The 22236-nt window shown below is 40.6% G+C and overlaps 1 protein-coding gene across 1 annotated transcript in view; it reads left to right on the top strand.

Annotated features, from left to right (window-relative positions):
* The window catches only part of GAB2 (GRB2 associated binding protein 2), a 491597-nt gene that overhangs the window by 443228 nt on the left and 26133 nt on the right, over positions 1-22236 (top strand). Inside the window, exons 6-7 of the mRNA XM_053708678.1 lie at positions 3226-3514; positions 3651-3741. Of these exons, the coding sequence (XP_053564653.1) occupies positions 3226-3514; positions 3651-3741 (380 nt within the window). The remainder of the gene's footprint in view (positions 1-3225; positions 3515-3650; positions 3742-22236) is intronic.

Here is a 22236-nt window from a genome sequence, read left to right on the forward strand (position 1 = left end):
AGAAATTTAGAATTTTCTGTTTGACCCTTGTTGTATCCTTCATATCGGGCTGGTCCTGGTGGGGGTAGAGTTATCTCTGTTCTTTTGCGGTTTGTACAGATATGTTGTATCCTGACTAACAGGCTGGTCCTGTTTGGGGACTGGTTACCTCTCTTTTTTCTTCTTCTTAAGAGGTTATTTTTCGGTCCAGAGGAGGTCCATCTATCCTGGATGTCAGGCTGGTCCTGGTTAAATCGTCTTGGTTGGGCGTCTGATATTGGATCATATGCAGTTCAAGTGGCCTATGAGTTAATACCCTGTTCTGCAAGGCTATTGCCTTGGAGTTTGAATTCTGCGGTGGCAGTTTTCTTTAGGAGCTAAGTTTTGCCTCTCTTGATGAGGGGAGGATGGGTGACCTTTTTGGAGTCTTTTTACCGGTTCCTTTTCACAGCGGTGTATTTTCTCCCTCTATTGGTGCTCCATAGGGGTTCTCTTTGGTCTATTGGTTTTATGTGCTCTCTATGAAGAGCTTATTTCGTCTTCTTCTTGAAGATTGATATATGTTCTCTCTTCCCTTATAAGGGGGTGGATATTTTCCTATCATGTTGAGGAAATCCATTTTTAGGGACCGTATTGTTTCAGTAACCTCGCTCTGATTCTAGTTTCTGAGATCAAGGTTTCTTTTATACAGTATCCTGTTTTCTGGGTTCTGGTTTCTATATAGTTGGCAGCTCAGGTTCTCCAGCGCCTGCTAGGAGTTTTAATGGATCTCTCTTGTCCTCTCCATTTGGTTTTGGGATGGAGTTCCTGGAGTAGGCTTCCAGGGTGGTTCTTGAATCTATCTGATTTTCAGACAGGAAGTCTCCTAGGCCTTTTGAGTTACGATACTCTCTAGGCTTGCCCTGTTTTACTTTAGTCCTTCATTGGTACTGTGGACGGACAGATAGCTCATTGTACTAATGTACTGTGGCAGAGATCTGTGGCGACCCGAGGGTTGCAGGTTCGATGCTGGCGAGGCCCACTCAGCCTTTTGGAGATGTTTATCAGTCCAAATTTTCGGCTTGGCAAGTTGCTTCTTATCTCCAGTTTTTCATAGATTTCTGGTTAGTCCGCTCTGGTCGCCAGTATGCGACTCAGGGAGAAAGAAGGTTGTGGGTTTTAACCCAGGTAAAGGTATATATTTTCCTTTTTATGGGACACTTACCTTTGGTCTACTGGGGCAGTTTGTCTTATCACTTCCATGGAAGTGGGAGAGTGTCTTCTAGGACTCCTTCTGTATTTTCTTAGGAATCTTCTACTCTGAGGACCTGGTCTTCTGAGTTTTACCAGTTGGGTTCTTTCTGGAGTCAATCCTTTTTCTGACTCGGAGAGTTCAGCAGGAGGTTGAGGGACTCTCCTTTAAAGATGTCCTTTTGAGAGATCTGTACCTTTGGTAGAATCCGGTGTAGGTTTTCTGGGCGTTTCGTTCCTATCCCATTCTTGCCCTTTGAGGGTTGTGGTCAGGGATTCTTCAGTAGATCTCTTGATCTTTTCGGTGCTGGGGAAGTTTATTCTTTCTTGTTCCCTTCGACTTTGTCACCTCTTCTGGGTTGACTCAGTCTGTCAGGGGCAGGCATTAGTGTACCTGATTGCTCCTTTGTTTGTGCTGCAACCTGTTTTCGTGGTTGGTCTTCGCCATTCTGGGCGCTCCTTCTTATGGAGTTTGACAGGGCCTTTGCCCTTGGTGTTTTAATGTATAGTGCTAGGTTTTTTTTGGAAGGGTGTCAGTCCTTTCCTCAGCTGTAGCTGGTCCCTCGTTTTACCTTTGGGTTGCCGGACTCCCCCCCCCCCCCCCCTGTTTGGGTTGGGTGGTGTTGCTTCTCTCAGATTTTTATCTCTTATTGAGGTTTTCTCTGGTCCTTCCAGGGTGTCCTGGGGAAGGGGTTTTTAGCCGGTTCTTGATAGGACGGCTAGTTCCTAGCCTGAGGGTTAGTCTTGCTGTCTAACTGTCATACAGTTACGGGTGGTCTCATCCTTCACTCCTTCCCAGATATGTGGGCTCCTGAGCAGATCTAGATATCTGTTTCAGTCCTATCTGAGGTCGTGATCCCTTGGTGTTCATTTCTTTTTGCTTCTACGCAGCATGCGGTCAGGTTGTTGCATTCAAAAATTTTGTCCTTCTGGACATTTGACTTCTTGTCTAGGATTGCATCGGTTCTCAGGTTTCGCAAGGGGCTTCTCTCCCTTTTTTTCTGAGATCGTACCTCAAGGTCCTTTCAGGCCTCTTTAGCATAGTCACTTTGTTTCTGTGTTCCACAGTGGAAGCATACGGGGTTGGGAGTCTTGGTTGTCCTCCTCGTCGGGTTCGTGGAGAAGTGTTTCGTAGTCTGACCTCATAGTCAGTGGGACTCTCGTCTCCTTGGAGGTTTGTGTGCTCTTTTTAGGACCAGTGACTTTGTGTGGTCTCTGTTGTGGGCTCCCTCAATGAGTGTCCTCTATAGCTTTGGTATTGTTTTCCCAAAAGTAATGAATGCAGCTGTGGACTCTCCCTGTATTTAGAAGGAAAAAAAAAATTATGACTTGCCAGATAATTTCCTTTCCTTTGATACAGTGAGAGTCCACAGCTCCTGCCCGTGCTCTCCGGAGGGCGACCCTAAATTTAAATTGCTTCTTCTGGCACGTTTTTCACCCTGATATTTCTCCTGCTGTTCCTTGTTCCCTCGGCAGAATGACTGGGGGATGAGGGAAATTGGGGAGGTATTTAAGCCTTTGGCTGGGGTGTATTTGCCTCCTCCTGGTTGCCAGGTTCTGTATTTCCCAAAAGTAATGAATGCAGCTGTGGACTCTCCCTGTATCGAAGGAAAGGAAATTATCTGGTAAGTCATCATTTTTGTTTTTTTCACAGCTAGAGGTTTGTTAGTTCATGTGTGCCATATAGATACCATTGTGCTCACGTCCATGGAGTTACTTATGAGAGTGCACTGATTGGCTAAAATGCAAGACTGTCAAAAGAACTGAGATAAGGGGGCAGTCTGCAGAGGCTTAGATACACGATAATCACAGAGGTAAAAAGTATATTAATATAACAGTGTTGTTTATGCAAAACTGGGGGATGGGTAATAAAGGGATTATCTATATTTTTAAACAATTAAAATTCTGGAGTAGGCTGTCCCTTTAATTCTATAACTTGTATGCTTATATATTTCTGGAAAACTTTTTTGTTTGTTTTTTTCTATTGCTTCTCATTGTTGGACTTTTTATCCTCAGCAAACCAAATCTTCTATGGTTCGTTCTGAAAGTGCTGATTCTGAAGACAACTATGTTCCCATGAACCCGGGTTCCTCATCTCAGTTTAATGTTGAAAAGTTGAATGACAATGCCCAGAGTGCCTATATTCCTATGAGTCCTGGGCCTCATCACTTTGATTTGTTGGGATTTTCCTCAGCAACACTTCCTGCCCGTAAAGGAAGTACCGCCTCCCTGTGTATTAGGCCGACTCGTGTAAGTGAGATCCAGCCTCCGCCAGTGAACCGAAACCTTAAGCCAAATAGGAAAGGTAAATCAGAGACCAAATATCAAAATTTATTATAGACTCTAAATTCAGATTCATAGTTATTTTTTTACAGTAAGACTTTCATTACTTTAATAGATGGAAGCTAATTTGTATTTTTATCTTTTTTTATTCTATTCAGCAAAGCCAACACCACTGGACTTAAGGGGTACGGCAATCATTGATGAACTTCCATTCAAATCACCTGTTACAAAATCTTGGTCTAGAGCAACGTGAGTACAACTATGTTCTTTTTATAAAGAACCACTGGGTCAAATATAAATCAATATATAGAAATCAATATATATATATAAAAGCTGCCATTGTTGTTCATTAGCACAACAAAATTATCAGTACAGTTTTTGCTTAAATGTAGTTTTACTGTGTAATTTTAAATTTATATCATATTGTTGTAGTAATCAAAACTGTTGGTTATATTGCCTATGACTCATGTAGAAAGAAGAAATGCATTCCATAAGTCTGATGACTTAGTAACCCCTATTTTATACCCCTCTACTTTCTGCTTGATTTCATTCAGTAGAAGGCTACATTTGAGCTCTACTTGAGTAGAAGTGTTTATTTTACACTGAAAAAGTTCAATCTCCTCTCCAACTAAAAGGCAACTTGTTTTTTGTCCTGGTAAACCTGTTGTCCCTAAAGATGATGTTAAGGTTATGAAAACCTCCTCTATTATGTTATGTTATGTAGTCTGTAAGGCTAAATTTGTTCCAGTCAGACAGGTTACTCTTTGAGATGTTTGAACTGCTGCTGCAATTTTCATGAAGAGCTTGAGGTATCTCCTTGTGCTGCTGATTCTGCCAGTATTCCTGGGGGCTAAGGGTACCTACCTGCATTACTACCCTCAATTATTGACTAACAGGTCCTCTTTGTATGTGTTTAAACGCTCTCCCAGGAAGCAGACATATAAATCAAAGCATTAAATTTTGACTTGTTATGTTGAAATAATAAAAATAAATACAGAGCTTTTTGTATTTCCTCAAATTCTTAATACTCCCCCATTGGGGCTATAATTTCTCTGGGGGCTTTTCTGCCTCTAGGGTTAGAAAGCACAAGAGTAAGATGTTTGTTCCTGTTTGTACAACGTATCAAGAAGTAGACATGTGCGTTTCGTTTAGTTCAGAATCGAAATTCGGACACATTTGTCAAATTTGGATCTTCGGATCAATTCGAATTTCTGAATTACCCTAGCAAGGAAACTAAGGCCTAGATTTGGAGTTTGGCGGTAGATGGGTTGTTAACGCTACGCGGGCTTTTTTCTGGCCGCACCATAAATTTAACTCTGGTATCGAGAGTCCAAAAAAATGCTGCGTTAGGCTCCAAAAAAGGAGCGTAGAGCATTTTTACCGCAAATGCAACTCTCGATACCAGAGTTGCTTACGGACGCGGCCAGCTTCAAAAACGTGCTCGTGCACGATTCTCCCATAGGAAACAATGGGGCTGTTTGAGCTGAAAAAAACCTAACACCTGCAAAAAAGCAGCGTTCAACTCCTAACGCAGCCCCATTGTTTCCTATGGGGAAACACTTCCTACGTCTGCACCTAACACCCTAACATGTACCCCGAGTCTAAACACCCCTACCCTTACACTTATTAACCCCTAATCTTCCGCCCCCGCTATCGCTGACCCCTGCATTATATTATTAACCCCTAATCTTCCGCTCCGTAAACCGCCGCAACTTACATTATCCCTATGTACCCCTAATCTGCTGCCCCTAACACCGCCGACCCCTGTATTATATTTATTAACCCCTAACCTGCCCCCCACAACGTCGCCGCCAGCTACTTACAATAATTAACCCCTAATCTGCCGACCGCAAAGCGCCGCCACCTACGTTATCCTTATGTACCCCTAATCTGCTGCCCCTAACACCGCCGACCCCTATATTATATTTATTACCCCCTAATCTGCCCCCCTCAACGTCGCCAACACCTGCCTACACTTAATAACCCCTAATCTGCTGAGCGGACCTGAGCGCTACTATAATAAAGTTATTAACCCCTAATCCGCCTCACTAACCCTATCATAAATAGTATTAACCCCTAATCTGCCCTCCCTAACATCGCCGACACCTAACTTCAATTATTAACCCCTAATCTGACGACCGGAGATCACCGCTACTATAATAAATGGATTAACCCCTAAAGCTAAGTCTAACCCTAACACTAACACCCCCCTAACTTAAATATAATTTACATCTAACGAAATTAATTAAATCTTATTAAATAAATTATTCCTATTTAAAGATAAATACCTGTAAAATAAATCCTAATATAGCTACAATATAAATTATAATTATATTGTAGCTATTTTAGGATTAATATTTATTTTACAGGCAACTTTGTAATTATTTTAACCAGGTACAATAGCTATTAAATAGTTAAGAACTATTTAATAGTTACCTAGTTAAAATAATAACAAAATTACCTGTAAAATAAATCCTAACCTAAGTTATAATTAAACCTAACACTACCCTATCAATAAATTAATTAAATAAAATACCTACAATTACCTACAATAAAACCTAACACTACACTATCAATAAATAAATTAAATACAATTCCTACAAATAACTACAATTACATAAACTAACTAAAGTACAAAAAATAAAAAAATATTTACAAACATAAGAAAAATATTACAACAATTTTAAACTAATTACACCTACTCTAAGCCCCCTAATAAAATAACAAAGACCCCCAAAATAAAAAAATGCCCTACCCTATTCTAAATTAATAGAGTTAAAAGCTCTTTTACCTTACCAGCCCTGAACAGGGCCCTTTGCGGGGCATGCCCCAAGAAAATCAGCTCTTTTGCCTGTAAAAAAAAACATACAATACCCCCCCCCAACATTACAACCCACCACCCACATACCCCTAATCTAACCCAAACCCCCCTTAAATAAACCTAACACTAAGCCCCTGAAGATCTTCCTACCTTGTCTTCACCATCCAGGTTCACCGATCCGTCCTGGCATCCGGTGCTGAAGAGGTCCAGAAGAGGCTCCAAAGTCTTCCTCCTATCCGGCAAGAAGAGGACATCCGGACCGGCAAACATCTTCATCCAAGCGGCATCTTCGATCTTCTTCCATCCGGTGTGGAGCGGGTCCATGTTGAAGCAGCCGACGCGGATCCATCCTCTTCTTTCTGCGTCTCCCGACGAATGACGGTTCCTTTAAGGGACGTCATCCAAGATGGCGTCCCTCGAATTCCGATTGGCTGATAGGATTCTATCAGCCAATCGGAATTAAGGTAGGAATATTCTGATTGGCTGATGGAATCAGCCAATCAGAATCAAGTTCAATCCGATTGGCTGATCCAATCAGCCAATCAGATTGAGCTCGCATTCTATTGGCTGATCCGATAATACTATTTATGATAGGGTCAGTGAGGCGGATTAGGGGTTAATAACTTTATTATAGTAGCGCTCAGGTCCGCTCGGCAGATTAGGGGTTAATAAGTGTAGGCAGGTGTCGGCGACGTTGAGGGGGGCAGATTAGGGGTTAATAAATATAATATAGGGGTCGGCGGTGTTAGGGGCAGCAGATTAGGGGTACATAAGGATAACGTAGGTGGCGGCGCTTTGCGGTTGGCAGATTAGGGGTTAATTATTGTAAGTAGCTGGCGGCGACGTTGTGGGGGGCAGGTTAGGGGTTAATAAATATAATACAGGGGTCGGCGGGGTTAGGGGCAGCAGATTAGGGGTACATAAGTATAACGTAGGTGGCGGTCGGCAGATTAGGGGTTAAAAAAATTAATCGAGTGGCGGCGATGTGGGGGGACCTCGGTTTAGGGGTACATAGGTAGTTTATGGGTGTTAGTGTACTTTAGGGTACAGTAGTTAAGAGCTTTATGAACCGGCGTTAGCCCAGAAAGCTCTTAACTCCTGCTTTTTTTCTGCGGCTGGAGTTTTGTCGTTAGAGCTCTAACGCTCACTTCAGAAACTACTCTAAATACCGGAGTTAGGAAGATCCCATTGAAAAGATAGGATACGCAATTGACGTAAGGGGATCTGCGGTATGGAAAAGTCGCGGCTGAAAAGTGAGCGTTAGACCCTATTTTGAGTGACTCCAAATACCGGCGGTAGCCTAAAACCAGCGTTAGGAGCCTCTAACGCTGGTTTTCACGGCTAACGCCAAACTCTAAATCTAGGCCTAAACTAATCCGAATGCATTTGTAACGAATAAATCCGAATTAGTTTGGATTTATTTGATACATTTGAATGGCCATGGACTAATCACAATTACACTAGTATTGTACAGAAGTGCCGCCTGTTCACTCCTAGGATTCAAAGAGAATGAAAATAAATATTGGGGGGGGGTGGAAACCACATTTGGAAGAAATGAATAAGTCCTGAAAGACAATAAAGGAGGCGCCCCATAGTGTAGTATCGTGGGTCGTTAAAACATACAGATGGATAGACAAATGCAAACTCACAAAATCGTTGGCACTGTGTATGACATTTGTCTGTCCATCTGTATTAACGACCCACGATACTACACTATGGGGCGCCTCCTTTTTTGTCTTTCAGGACTTATTCATTTCTTCCAAATGTGGTTCCCCCCCCCCCCAATATTTTTTTTCTTTCTCTTTGAATCCTAGGAGTGAACAGGCGGGACTTCTGCACATGCTCAGTGTTGTCTGCACTTTTAAAAATTATTTGGAAACTACTAAGGAAATAATAAATTCAGGTTTTACTTTTTATCCTCCATTCTGGTTCCAAAAAAGGCAGTGATATTTCAGTGTTTCTGTAGCCAATTTGATTCACTCTAGGATCCCGAGAGGTTATGAACGAACAAGTTCCTATTAAAATCTGGGTTGTAATGGCAGCTTCCATGGTCCATCAACATAAATCTTTAGTGGAACACCAAGGCCTACAGACAGCCCAGTCCCACTCCTCCCGTCTTGGCCCTCCTCAGAAAATGCTAGTGGGCCTCCAAGAAGTGCCCCCCACCCAACAAATATAAGTCTATTTATTGGCTGTACCACCCACTGCTTATAATAAGGAAAAAATGTGAGTGCATACAGGTATCTGTAAGGCAAATCTTACTTATATAAGGTACAACAATTAACTGAAAATAAAGAAACATCAGTAATGTGTTACATAAAATAAAGCATTCACAATTGTCATTAGGTAATTAAGTATTTGTATTTAGACCAAATTTTTTAAATTTTGATTAGTATATACTAGATATGTGCATGGCGAAAAAATTTGTTTCGGCTCGGTTCGGATCGATTTGGAATTTTTCGAATTTCGGATCGGATCGATTCAAATTCGGAAAATTTTGAATCGATCCGTTTCGGATTCGTTTCGGATTCGAAGAAATTCGGCTGGATTTGGTTCGGTTCGGAAATTCGGAATTTCGGTAAGTGTTAGGTGGGATTGGACTAGTATTATGTACTGTATATTAGGCGTAACCCATAGCAGAGTGATATAACCTAATGTACTGTGCAATACTAGTGTAATCCATGGCCATCCGAATTTACCGAATAAATCCAAACTAATTCGGATTTATTCAGTAAATTCGGCAGTATTTTAATTCGGAAATTCGGTTCGATCCGAATCTCCGAATTTGCCGAATTTTCAGAGTTTCTGAATCGATCCGAAACGAATTGCACATATCTAGTATATACACGGCTAGATTACGAGTTTTGTGATAAGGCTCATAACGCTGCTTTTTCACTACCACTGCTATTACGAGTCTTGTAGGTATAGCTGTACCGCACACTTTTTTGAATGTAATGCAACGTAACTACCGCACCTTTCAAAAAATTAATTTTCAATGGGACTTCCATAGCGCCGGTATTACGAGTTTTGCCTGTCCGGACAAAAAGTGAGTGGTACAGCCTTTACCGTCAAGATTTGTACCGCCATCTAAAGTCAGTAGTTATGAGTTTTACGCTACAAAGCTAATTAAAGTGTTACAAAGTACACTACACTAACTACACAAACTAACTAACACTAACTACCTATTAACTCCTAAACCGAGGCCCTCCTGCATCGCAAATACTAAAATAAAATGATTAACCCCTAATCTGCCGCTTCGGACATTGCTGCCACTATAATAAACATATTAACCCCTAAACCGCCGCACTCCCGCATCGCAAACACTAGTTAAATATTATTAACCCCTAATCTGTTGCCCCCAATGTCGCCGCCACTATACTAAACCTAACCCTAAGTCTAACCCTAACGTAGCCCTAATCCTAACACCCACTAACTTTAACCTAATTAAAATAATTAAAAATAAAAATTACAATTAATACCTAAATTATTCCTATTTAAAACTAAATAAATACCTGTAAAATAAAACCTAAGATAGCTATAACTAATAGTTATATTGTATCTAGCTTAGGTTTTATTTTTATTTCACACCTTAGTTTGTATTTATTTTAACTAGGTTGATTAGTTAGTAAATAGTTATTAACTATTTACTAACTACAGTGAAACCTGTTTAAGACGGAATGGCATTGGACAACGGAAATTTTCCGTCTTGGACAGGTTTCCGTCTTATACAGTTAGTAACTGATGGAGCATCTTTTGACATGTGCAAATTCAAAAATGGCAGAATAATGTTACTGTATTGGTAATGAAGCCAGTCTGACCTGCCTTGCCGCAAGGGAGCATAGGATTGAATTCCTGACCAATTAGGAAGTCGGGCGGCAGGTAATGACCTGCTGTCCAGCTTCCTGATTGGCTGGGAAGCCATTTCCATGTTCCCTCGCGGTATTGCAGGTCTCCCTCTGACCGTCAGTTCTGGTATCAGAGCATTTTGGCGCAAATGCTCAGGATTAGCGCCATATCATAAAGTACCAATATCAGTGCATCCCTAATCAGAATCAATTTCTTGTTTTTCTTGCATTCAAGTAACAAAGACAGTACAATTTTTCTGCTTAATCATTAGTCTTTTATTTAGTTTTTATCTGGATTGCCTTTTTTTCTCTAACACAGAAAATGGGTGAGAAAACATAAATTGTATACAAACACAGTACAGTACTGTATTAAAAGATTATGTGTTGCATCACTTTACTGTTCAGTAATACAGTACACAAACTTTAAGTCTTTTAAACTCTACCTGTACAGTATTCAGTACAAAGACATCTACAGGTGCAGTATCTATTGTGCACAATTACCACAGATACAGTAATCACACCTTATGCAAACATTTTAAATACTGTAAAATGTACAGTAAAATACTGTAAAAATAAAAATACAGGTACAGTACTGTACATGCTTTTTATTTTTTAGTGTACACCTGTACTGTACAATACTGTATCTGGATTTATTTTTACAGTTCTGTACTACAGTACTTTTTTATTCTAACATTAAATGGAACAGTACTGAACATTATTACCGGTAAAAGATTAACTGTAATTGTTGCATCAACTTGGTTCACAATTACAGTAATACAGTACACAAACTTAAACTCTTCTAAATACAGTACAATCACAGCTACAGTATCTATTATGCGCAATGCCCACTAATACAGTAATCACATTCACATACAGTAATATGCAAACATTTTAAACGACAGTACTGTAAATACTGTCCAGTAAAATATTGAAAATAAAAATACCTATGCAAGTACTGTTAATAAAATACAGTACAGTACTGTAAATAAAAATACAGGTACTGTACTCTACCTGTATGTACTTTTAATATTTTTAGTGTACACCTGTTCTATACAGTACAGTATCTGGATTTATTTCTACAGTACTGTACTTCAGTACTTTTTTTATTCTAACAGAAAATGGAACAGTACTGAACATTATTAAAAGATTCATTGTTGCATCAACTTTGTTCATAATTACTGTACTGTAATACACAAACTTCAACTCTTCTAAATACAGTACTGTACTGTACAGTACAATTACAGGTACAGTATCTATTGAGAGCAATGCCCACTAATAATCACATCTTATGCAAATACAGTATTTTAAAGTACAGTACTGTAAATAAAATATGTACAGTACTGTAAATAAAAAAAACAGTACAATTACTGTAAATAACATAATGTACCTAAAATAGTGTACAACTACTGAAAATAAAATTCTGTAAATAAAAACACAGGTACTGTACTCTACCTGTACATACCTTAACATTTTTAGTGTACACCTGTACAGTACAGTACTGTATATGGATTTATTTTACAGTACTTCAGTACTTTTTCATTCTAAAAGAAAATGGCTCTGAAGACATGAACTACCTGTATATTCTATACAAATACAGTACTGAACATTATTAAGTGTAAAAGATTAACTGTAATTGTTGCATCAACTTGGTTCACAATTACAGTAATACAGTACACAAACCTAAACTCTTCTAAGTACAGTACAATCACAGCTACAGTATCTATTGTGCGCAATGCCCACTAATACAGTAATCACATTCACATACAGTAATATGCAAACATTTTAAACTACAGTACTGTAAATACTGTCCAGTAAAATATTGAAAATAAAAATACCTGTGCAAGTACTGTTAATAAAATACAGTACAGTACTGTAAATAAAAATACAGGTACTGTACTCTACCTGTATGTACTTTTAATTTTTTTTAGTGTACACCTGTTCTATACAGTACAGTATCTGGATTTATTTCTACAGTACTGTACTTCAGTACTTTTTTATTCTAACAGAAAATGGTACAGTACTGAACATTATTAAAAGATTAATTGTTGCATCAACTTTGTTCACAATTACTGTAATACAGTAAACATTTTAAAGTACAGTACTGTATAGTTTTTTGTATCCAATCCAGTACTGTACTTTAAAATTTTTTTAGCTGCAGATGGAGACAATGTTTACATACTGTACTTTAAAATGTTTGTACTGTACTGTTGCTGGAGAGGTCTTGCTTGAAGGTCCGGATACAGAATGATCTGGAACAGGCCAGTGTGTTCTAAAACAGGGAAATACAGTAGTTAGTCATCAGAAATAATGATCATAAACAAAACATTCAACAGTACTTTTAAATAATGTACAGTACTGTACTAAAAAACAGTACAGTACTGTATTTAAGCTTTACATACTCTTATACAGTACTGTACTGTATTTAGATAGTGTACTACAGTTACTGTCTACTGTATGTTTTTACTGTACATACCTGTACCTTTATTGGTTTTCTTGTCCCCACAGTGCCAATAATGTTGCTTGTTTTCTTGGGGCATTGGTTATCCTTTTTTCAATTAAATGTCTAGTGGATGTTATTGGTTCTAGAAGCTCCGGGCAGTTATTAAATAATGCAAACTCTTGCAACTGGTGAACTATCTCTAGAGCATCTTGGTAGCTTTTGATTGCTGGCTCACTGGGAATTTCTGTGGTTTCAGCACTTTGATCGTCATCCATGTTCTCATCACTATCTTGTTGTTGATCTATAAGTTCCACAGCATTTGTAAATGTGCTTTCCGTCGCAAGTTCTTTGTCTATGTCAATGTAACGGTCTATTTCACTGTCAACAAGACCTCCTTGCTGGAATAATGAACGAATATCATTGTTTTCTTCTACAGTCACCTGTATTATTTCTGGCAATTCTTCATTATCGTTCCTGTTTGAATTAGAGAAACCAGCTTTTACAAAGCACTTGCAAATGGTATCAGCAGAAATAGACTTGCATGCCATAGAAATCCAGTTGACAGCATCAAGGACTGTTATGGACTTGGCAAGCTGGTGTACATTTTGTGTGGTAGAAATGTTTGCAACCAAGGACTGTAGCAATAGTTTTCTATAGTGTGTCTTCATCGTGTAGATAACACCTTGGTCCATTGGCTGTGTTACGCTTGTTGTGTTTGCAGGGAACCAGGCTAATTTTACATTGCTAAGTTTCAGATGTGGATGGCAGGTAGCGTTATCCAAAAACAGGATGACTTTATGACCTTCTCTCTTCATTTTTCTGTCAAAAATCTTGAGCCATTCAGACATTAGTTCTGCTGTCATCCAGGCTTTTTTATTTGCACGCCAAATAACGGGAAGCTGTGTAGTGTCTATGTTTTTGAAGCAACGTGGCTTTGCTGCCTTACCAATCACAAGAGGCTTCTCCAATCTCCCATCCATGTTTCCACAGAGGAACACCGTCAATCTTTCCTTGGATAACTTTCCTCCTGTGCATTTTTCACGTTTAACAGCCAGAGTTTTTGAAGGTAGCAACCTAAAGAATAGGCCAGTTTCATCGCCATTGTAGATATCTTTTGTAGCGTATGGTTCCTTAAGCATTTTGAGCTTTTCTTCCCATTGGCTAACAGTTTCTTGATCTACATCCTTTGCTTCTCCACATATTTCATTCCATACAATGCAATGCCTCCTTTTAAAACTTTCCAACCAGCCATTAGATGCCTTGAAATCTGTTTTGCCTAATTCTTTGGCTAGTGCGAGGGCTTGTGTTTGTAGTATAGGACCAGAAATTGGTACATTTTTAGAGCGTGCAGCTACAAACCATTCCCACAGGAGCTTGTTTAAATCTTCATTTCCAGTTGCCTTCGCTTTCCTCTTCACTTCGCCATTGCCAGCTAACCATTCTTCCATGATTTTCTCTTTATTTTTGATAGCTTCATAAATTTGTGTTTTGCCACACTTAAATTTCTCAACACATTGTTTTACAGACAACTTATCTTTTGTGTAGGCCTCAATCACTTTAACTTTCATAGCAAGAGTAAGAGTGTTGCACTTTCTAGGAGCCATTCTTTGTCACACACCTCTTAAGTCTCTTAAGTTTCAGGGTCCTTCCAACACCCCTTCCGCTTCGTTCCCACACCACTAACGTTTCAGCGTCCTTACAACACCCCTTCCGCTTCCTTCCCACACCACTAACGTTTCTGCATCCTTCTCACATCACTTCCGTGTCAGCGTCTGTTCCAATACCCCTTCCGCGTCCTTTCCACACCACTAACGCTTCTGCGTCCTCTCATCACTTCCGTCTCAGCGTCTGTTCCAATACCCCTTCCGCTTCCTTCCCACACCACTAACGCTTCTGCGTCCTTCTCTCATCACTTCCGTCTCAGCGTCTGTTCCGTCGTCTTGTTCTTACCTCACTTCCGTTCCGCGTTACATTTTCCGGCTTATCCAGGTTTTCCGGCTTATCAAGGTAAGTGAACCAAATGTATGCGTAATTAACACTGTGACCACTTTCCGTTTCCGCGTTGGACAGTTTCCGGCTTATCCAGGTAGTAAAACAATGAAAGTATACACTAAGCGCCGGGACGGAGGGATATTTCCGACATGGACAGGTTTCCGTGTTATACAGGGTCCGTCTTGGACAGGTTTCACTGTACCTAGTAAAAATAAATACAAATTTACCTGTGAAATAAAACCTTACCTGTCTTACAGTTAAACCTAACATTACACTAAAATTAAATAAATTACATTAATTAAATACAATTAACTAAATTACAAAAAAAATAAACACTAAATTACACAAAATAAAAAAGAAATGATCAAATATTTAAACTAATTACACCTAATCTAATAGCCCTATCAAAATAAAAAAGCCCCACAAAATAAAAAAAAAAAACCTAGCCTACACTAAACTGCCAATAGCCCTTAAAAGGGCCTTTTGCGGGGCATTGCCCCAAAGAAATCAGCTCTTTTACCTGTAAAAAAAATACAAACAATCCCCCAACAGTAAAACCCACCACCCACACAACCAAACCCCCCAAATAAAATCCTATCTAAATAAACCTAAGCTCCCCATTGCCCTGAAAAGGGCATTTGGATGGGCATTGCCCTTAAAAGGGCATTTAGCTCTTTTACATTGCCCAAAGTCCCTAATCTAAAAATAAAACCCAGCAATAAACCCTTAATAAAACTTAACACTAACCCCCGAAGATCCACTTACAGTTTTTGAAGACCGGACATCCATCCTCATCCAGCCGGGAGAAGTCTTCATCCAAGCGGGCAGAAGTCCTCAACAAAGCCGGGAGAAGTCTTCATCCAAGCGGCAAGAAGTCATCCTCCAGGCGGGCAGAAGTCTTCATCTAGACGGCATCTTCTATCTTCATCCTTCCAACGCGGAGCGGCTCTATCTTCAAAACATCCGTCGCGGAGCATCCTCTTCATACGGTCCCAGCCGTACACTGAAGGTTCCCTTTAAGGGACGTCATCCAAGATGGCGTCCCTTGAATTCCGATTGGCTGATAGAATTCTATCAGCCATTCGGAATTAAAGGGTAAAAAATCCTATTGGCTGATGCAATCAGCCAATAGGATTGAGCTTTAATCCTATTGGCTGATCCAATCAGCCAATAGGATTGAGCTCGCATTCTATTGGCTGATTGTAACAGCCAATAGAATGCAAACTTTTCACTATTTGCACTTTCTGCTAAAGTATTCTCTGTTAAAAACAGAGGCTTTACTGGGACTTTGTCCAAGACTTTCATCCAGGTCAGAATACCGTAAAATCAGGTATAACATCCTCAAAGCCTCTGACAACGCTTGCAAAGTCTGCACTATTGGGTGCCAAAGACAAGTTCAAGTCCCTGCTGAAGCTTCAGTATAAACACTTTCAAGGATTTTCTAGTATCCAGTGTGGTATTGCACTTAGAGCAGATACACTTTTTAATACTGAGAGCGGATTAACGGATCAGCTGAAGTGTTTGAATGTAACACTATCCGATTGGACCGAAGCAGCTGACAAGATCCAACACATGTGACTTAACGGCGAAAGGCGCAGTACACACGGAGTAAAAGCAGATAGTAAGTGGTGCTTGTGATCCTGTGCTTACGATCACTCCATCATCCAGGTACTGTGTGGCATTATTCGCTAAGGACTGCTCATATATACCCACTCCCCTGTGGTTTGGATTTATACAATTGCCTGGGACACAATAATTTTTGGCAACATTGTATACTCCATCTCATTGACTTTTAAGTGGTGGCAATATACTTTTTAACTTTTTTCTTTTAATAATCGGAGACATCCGACTTTTATTTTTTAATATACCTTGTGTAGTGCTGCTATATATATTTCTATATAGTTGGTAAAATAAATATGTAACTTTCCTTGTATCCTGAGTCGTTTATAGTATCTATATAGAGCCACACAGTAACACCTTTTCTTTTTTAAGACACAATGAGTCCACGGATCATCTTAATTACTAATGGGATATTCACCTCCTGGTCAGCAGGAGGAGGCAAAGAGCACCACAGCAGAGCTGTTAAATAGCTCCTCCCTTCCCTCCCACTACAGTCATTCTCTTTGCCTATGTTAGTGATAGGAAGAGGTAAAGTGAGGTGTTAGAAAAGATTCTTCAATCAAGTGTTTATTATTTTTAAAGTAGTGCAAGATTGTGCTGCTTTGTCCTGGGGTGTAGCCGTAGTCAATATCAGTCTCTTGAGTAGAGCCTTGGTGGCTTTAGAGCAATGGGAACTTGTGGGACATAATTCTCACTGCGCCTCCCATATTTCTTGCTCCCCTATATCCTTTAGTCTGAGGTAATCTTTAACTCAGCATTTTATTCTCCTCAGGTCGATGTGAGGGATAGGACCTCTCAAACCTGAGAGCTGCCGTGCTGCCAGGCAGAAGTCAAGGTAAGTGCTACCTTAAGTTTTCTGGGAGAAGGACTCAGAATTTTTTATTAGCACACTGGAATAACATAAGAGGCTCTTTATTAAGGGAGTGCTTTATATTGGGACATTAAACGTTTTTTCAAGTGGGAAAAACTATTTGGGCAGTATGATATGCCAGGGCACTGGGGCTAAAGGGGTTATGCTGCAAGATCTACGGATCTTTAAGGGTGACGGTGGTTTCACTTGTTTAATGGATGCCAGTATAAGTCACGCCCACGATGGGCGGTCCTTCCAGTTTTTACGCGCCACTCCGTAGCGCTTCAGTTAATAGAGAAGCTGAGGGAAGTGGGCATTAGTACAAATTAGTCCTAGTATTTGACCGGTCTGTTCTGGAGTCGCATGGAAGAACATGCGTTGCTAGTACAGACGCGGTCTTCTCTGTGATATCAGCTGTTGTTGGATTTTCAATCAGATCGTTTGCAGACGGGGAAAGAGTCTTTTAATGATCTTCAGTAAGGTAGGAGCAGGAGTGCTGAGGTGCAGAGGTTGTTTTTGTATTATTTTTTGCAACATCAGGAAGCGTTATTTAAACTGTCAGTTTGCAAGAAAAAGAAAAAGTGACCGTTTTGTATTTAAAGAGACAATAACGTTTTTTTAGTTAATTTTTCCAAATAATTCTGATAATTTTGTTTTATTAATTGGAAAATTGTGTGTAAGCATGGATCAAGGGGACTTGCAAGATGTCACTTGTGCTTTATGTTTTGATGCTAATGTGGAACCACCAATGAGTTATAGAGATAAGATTTTTTCAGAGCCAATCTCTTCTAAGGCAGATCTTGTCCAAGAGTCTAATGATGAGGGTCAAAATATGCCGCAGCTTTCTCCCCAAGCGTCCCAACCTTATCACCCGCTCAAGCAGTGCCCTGCACTTCTGCTATAGCTCTTGCTGGAGTTACTTTAAAAGGCATTGCTTCTCTCATGTCTTCTTCAATTTCTGATGCAGTATCTGCTTTCCCAATGTTGCAGGGCAAGCGTAAGAGAAAGGCCAGACATTCAGCTAGTTCTTATGCAATTGTTGCAGTTTCGGAGGTACCCTCCCAAGGCCATGAAGAGGAGGGTACTGCTGTTTCATCTGAGGGTGAAATCTCAGATTCAGAAGGTTCATTGCCTCTGACGGACTCAGAGGTTGTAACTTTTAGGTTTAAGTTAGAACACCTCCGCCTGCTACTCAGGGAGATTTTGGTTACTTTAGACGACTGTGACTCCACGGTTGTGGTGGCCCCTGCGAAGTCTAGTAAATTAGACAGATATTTTGAAGTTCCTTCTTACTCAGTTGTATTTCTGGTTCCTTCGCTCCCTCCCCTATTTTTAAAAAGATGTTTCCCATAGCTGACTCTTTCAAGGAGGCTTGGCAAACAGTTCCTAAGGTGGAAGGAGCTGTTTCCACCTTAGCCAAGAGAACCACTATTCCAATAGAGGATAGTTGTGCTTTCAAGGACCCCATGGACAAGAAGTTATAGGGTTTACTTAAAAAGATTTATGTTCACCAGGGTCTGCTATTACAGCCTGTGGCGTGCATTGCTACAGTCACTAGTGCAGCAGCATATTGGTTTGATGCTTTGTCCGAGTCTCTCAGGACTGAGACCTCTTTGGAGGAGATCCAGGACAGGATAAAGGCTCTGAAGCTAGCTAATGCTTTTATTATTGACGCTTCTCTTCAAATTATCAAGTTGGCAGCTAAGAGTTTGGGTTTCTCTATCCTAGCCCGCAGAGCCTTATGGTTAAAACCTTGGTCTGCAGACGTGTCATCCAAATCTAAGCTTCTAGCGATTCTTTACAAGGGGAAGACCTTGTTTGGACCTGGCCTGAAGGAAATTATATCTGATATTACGGGAGGTAAGGTTCATCTCCTTCCTCAGGATAAGAGAAACAAACAAAAGGGACGACAGAGTAATTTTCATTCCTTTCGAAATTTCAAGGGAAATTCTTCCTCTTTCTCCTCTAAGCAGGAACAATCTAAGCCTACATGGAGACCCAACCAGTCTTGGAACAAAGGTAAACAATCCAAGAAGCCTGCTATTGAATCCAAAACAGCATGAAGGGCATGCCCCCAATCTGGGAACGGATCTGGTAGGGGGCAGACTTTCCTTCTTCGTTCAGGTTTGGGATGTTCAGGATCCCTGGGCAATAGAAATAGTGTCTCAGGGATACAAATTGGAGTTCAAAAGTTTTCCTCCCAGAGGCAGGTTTCTTCTTTCAAGATTATCTGCAGACCAGACAAAAGGAGAGGCATTCTTACATTGTGTAAGAGACCTCATTGCCCTGGGGGTGATTGTTCCCGTCCCAGTACAGGGTCAGGGTTTTTATTCCAATCTGTTCGTGGTTCCCAAAAAGGAGGGAACCTTCAGACCAATTTTAGATCTCAAGAGTCTAAACAAATTTCTCAGGGTTCCATCCTTCAAGATGGAAACTATTTGTTCCATTCTTCCATTAATCCAGGAGGGTCAATTCATGACAACAGTGGATTTAAAGGATGTGTACCTACATGTCCCCATTCACAGGGATCATCACAAGTTCCTAAGGTTTACCTTCCAGGACAAACACTTCCAGTTCGTGGCTCTTCCTTTCGGCCTGGCCACTGCTCCCAGAATTTTCACAAAGGTTCTGGGATCTCTGTTGGCAGTACTTCAGTCACGGGGCATTGGGGTGGCGCCTTATCTGGATGACATTCTAGTCCAGGTGCCATCTTTTCAACAAGCAAGATCCCACACCAACATAGTGTTATTTTTTCTGAGAACTCACGGGTGGAAGGTAAATTTGGGAAAGAGTTCCCTAGTTCCGGACACAAGAGTCACTTTCTTGGGAACCATAATAGACTCCTTGTCTATGAAGATTTTTCTGACAGAAGTCAGGAAATCAAAGATTATCAATACTTGTCTAGTCCTTCAGTCCACTCCTCGGCCGTCAGTGGCTCAGTGCTGATGGTGATGGCAATGGACATCATCCCGTTTGCTCATTTCCATCTCAGGCCTTTACAGTTAAACATGCTCAGGCAATGGAACGGGGATTATGCAGACTTGTCTCCTCAAATAACTCTGGAGCAGGAGACAAGGGACTCTCTTCAGTGATGGTTGTCTCTGGATCATCTCTCCCAGGGAACCTGCTTTCGCAGACCATCTTGAGTCATTGTGACAACACACCAGACTTCTGGGGTGGGGAGCAGCCTGGGGCTCTCTCAAGGCGCAGGGAGTTTGGACTCATTCAAAGTCTGTTCTTCCTATAAACATTCTGGAACTGAGGGCAATCTTCATTGCCCTACGGGCCTGGCCCCAACTAGCCTCACTCCGGTTTCTCATGTTCCAGTCGGACAACAAAACGTCAGTGGCTTACATCAATCATCAAGGAGGAACGAGGAGTTCCTTAGCGATGACAGAGGTAGCTAAAATAATCCAGTGGGCAGAAACCCACTCTTGTTGCCTATCGGTGATCCATATCCCAGGGGTGGACAATTGGGAGGCGGATTTCCTGAGCAGGCAGACTTTTCATCCGGGGGAGTGGAAACTCCATCCGGAAGTGTTCTCAAACATAATTCACAAGTGGGGTCAACCGGAATTGGATCTCATGGCATCCCGACAGAATGCCAAGCTCCTGAGATACGGGTCGAGGTCCAGGGACCCCCAGGCGGAACTGATAGATGCCCTGGTGGTTCCTTGGACCTTCAGTCTAGCATACCTATTTCCTCAGTTTGCTCTTCTTCCTCGGGTAATTGCTCGAATCAAACAGGAGAGGGCTTCGGCGATTCTCATAGCTCTGGCCTGGCCTCGCAGGATTTGGTATGCGGATCTGGTGGAGATCTCTGCCACCTTGGAGACTTCCGTTGAGGAAGGACCTTCTGATTCAGGTAACCTTCCTCCACCCAAATCTAGTTCCTCTGAAGCTGACTGCTTGGAGATTAAACGCTTAATCTTATCCAAGCGGGGATTTTCTGATTCGGTCATAGAGACCATGATTCAGGCTCGTAAGCCTGTGACTAGAAGATTTACCATAAAATTTGGCGTAAATACCTTTATTGGTGTGAATCCAAGGGCTACTCATGGAGTAGGGTTAAGATTCCTAGAATTTTATCTTTTCTCCAAGAGGGTTTGGAGAAGGGTTTATTGACGAGTTCCATAAAGGGAAACAAAAGGAAGGAAAAACTGGCACTCCACTGGAAGTAAGTGAGATAGGAATATATGTTCCGGTGCTACCCCTTTAAAATAGATACATTTTTACATAAGAGGATAGACAGATTAGGGGTTTAGATAGCACTCACTCTCACTTTAGTAAGTAACAATATAAAACATACATGCTTTATTTAAGTAGGTTAAAAAGGGATAAACCTCCCTAAGTTTATTTAAACTACCCACAACCTTAGAACCATACCAACTTTAAAAGAAAATAAACCGCTAGTCACTCCTCTGTTTCCTGGCCGGGAACTGGAAACACCGGCGTCAGGTGGCTAGAGTGACAATGCGGTATTGAACTCTAAAGTTAAAATAACAAACGCGTTTCGGCTCCATGAGCCTTTGTCAATGTTTCACTTAGAGATTCTAAAATGAATAAGCCGAGGCTGTAGTGCGCGCGGCTTTTTATTCAAACATAGTACTGCTGTTAGCCAATCCGGTGGGTGCTACGAAACAACGCCTTATTTTCTGTCAATAGGCGTTCAGTTATGCTCCCACCTTCCGTTAGAAGGGCCAGGATTGGATGTCAGGCAGTTACTCTTATGACAGCCTGCATTATTATTGGTTGAATATATCTGTTCTGTGAAAGTAAACACGATCTGTCTCTTACATACTAATAGGTGATGTTAATTACCATCCTGTAACAGTGAATTTGAGATTTACATTTATGTAATATCGTTCAATTTGGAAATTAATCCAACACCGGATAAATAACTTATCAAATAATCTTACTTATCAGACACAGTAAAACATCAAACCACAAGTAAGGTGCATATTGATTAGAATCATGATCAAATCCATCATTGCTTATAAATAGCGAGTCCTTAAACGGTAATTTATAGCTACCCAATATTATGTTATTCACAGTGTGTATTTAATGGTTGCTATAAATATCGTACTTATTAAGGAGAATTGTATTTATATTCTATAAGCTTATTTGATTAAGCATGCACATAATTCATATATAAAACTTCACTTTGTATCCAAGA

This window comes from Bombina bombina, chromosome 3 (genome assembly GCF_027579735.1).
Source record: "Bombina bombina isolate aBomBom1 chromosome 3, aBomBom1.pri, whole genome shotgun sequence".
Taxonomy (NCBI): Eukaryota; Metazoa; Chordata; class Amphibia; order Anura; family Bombinatoridae; genus Bombina; species Bombina bombina.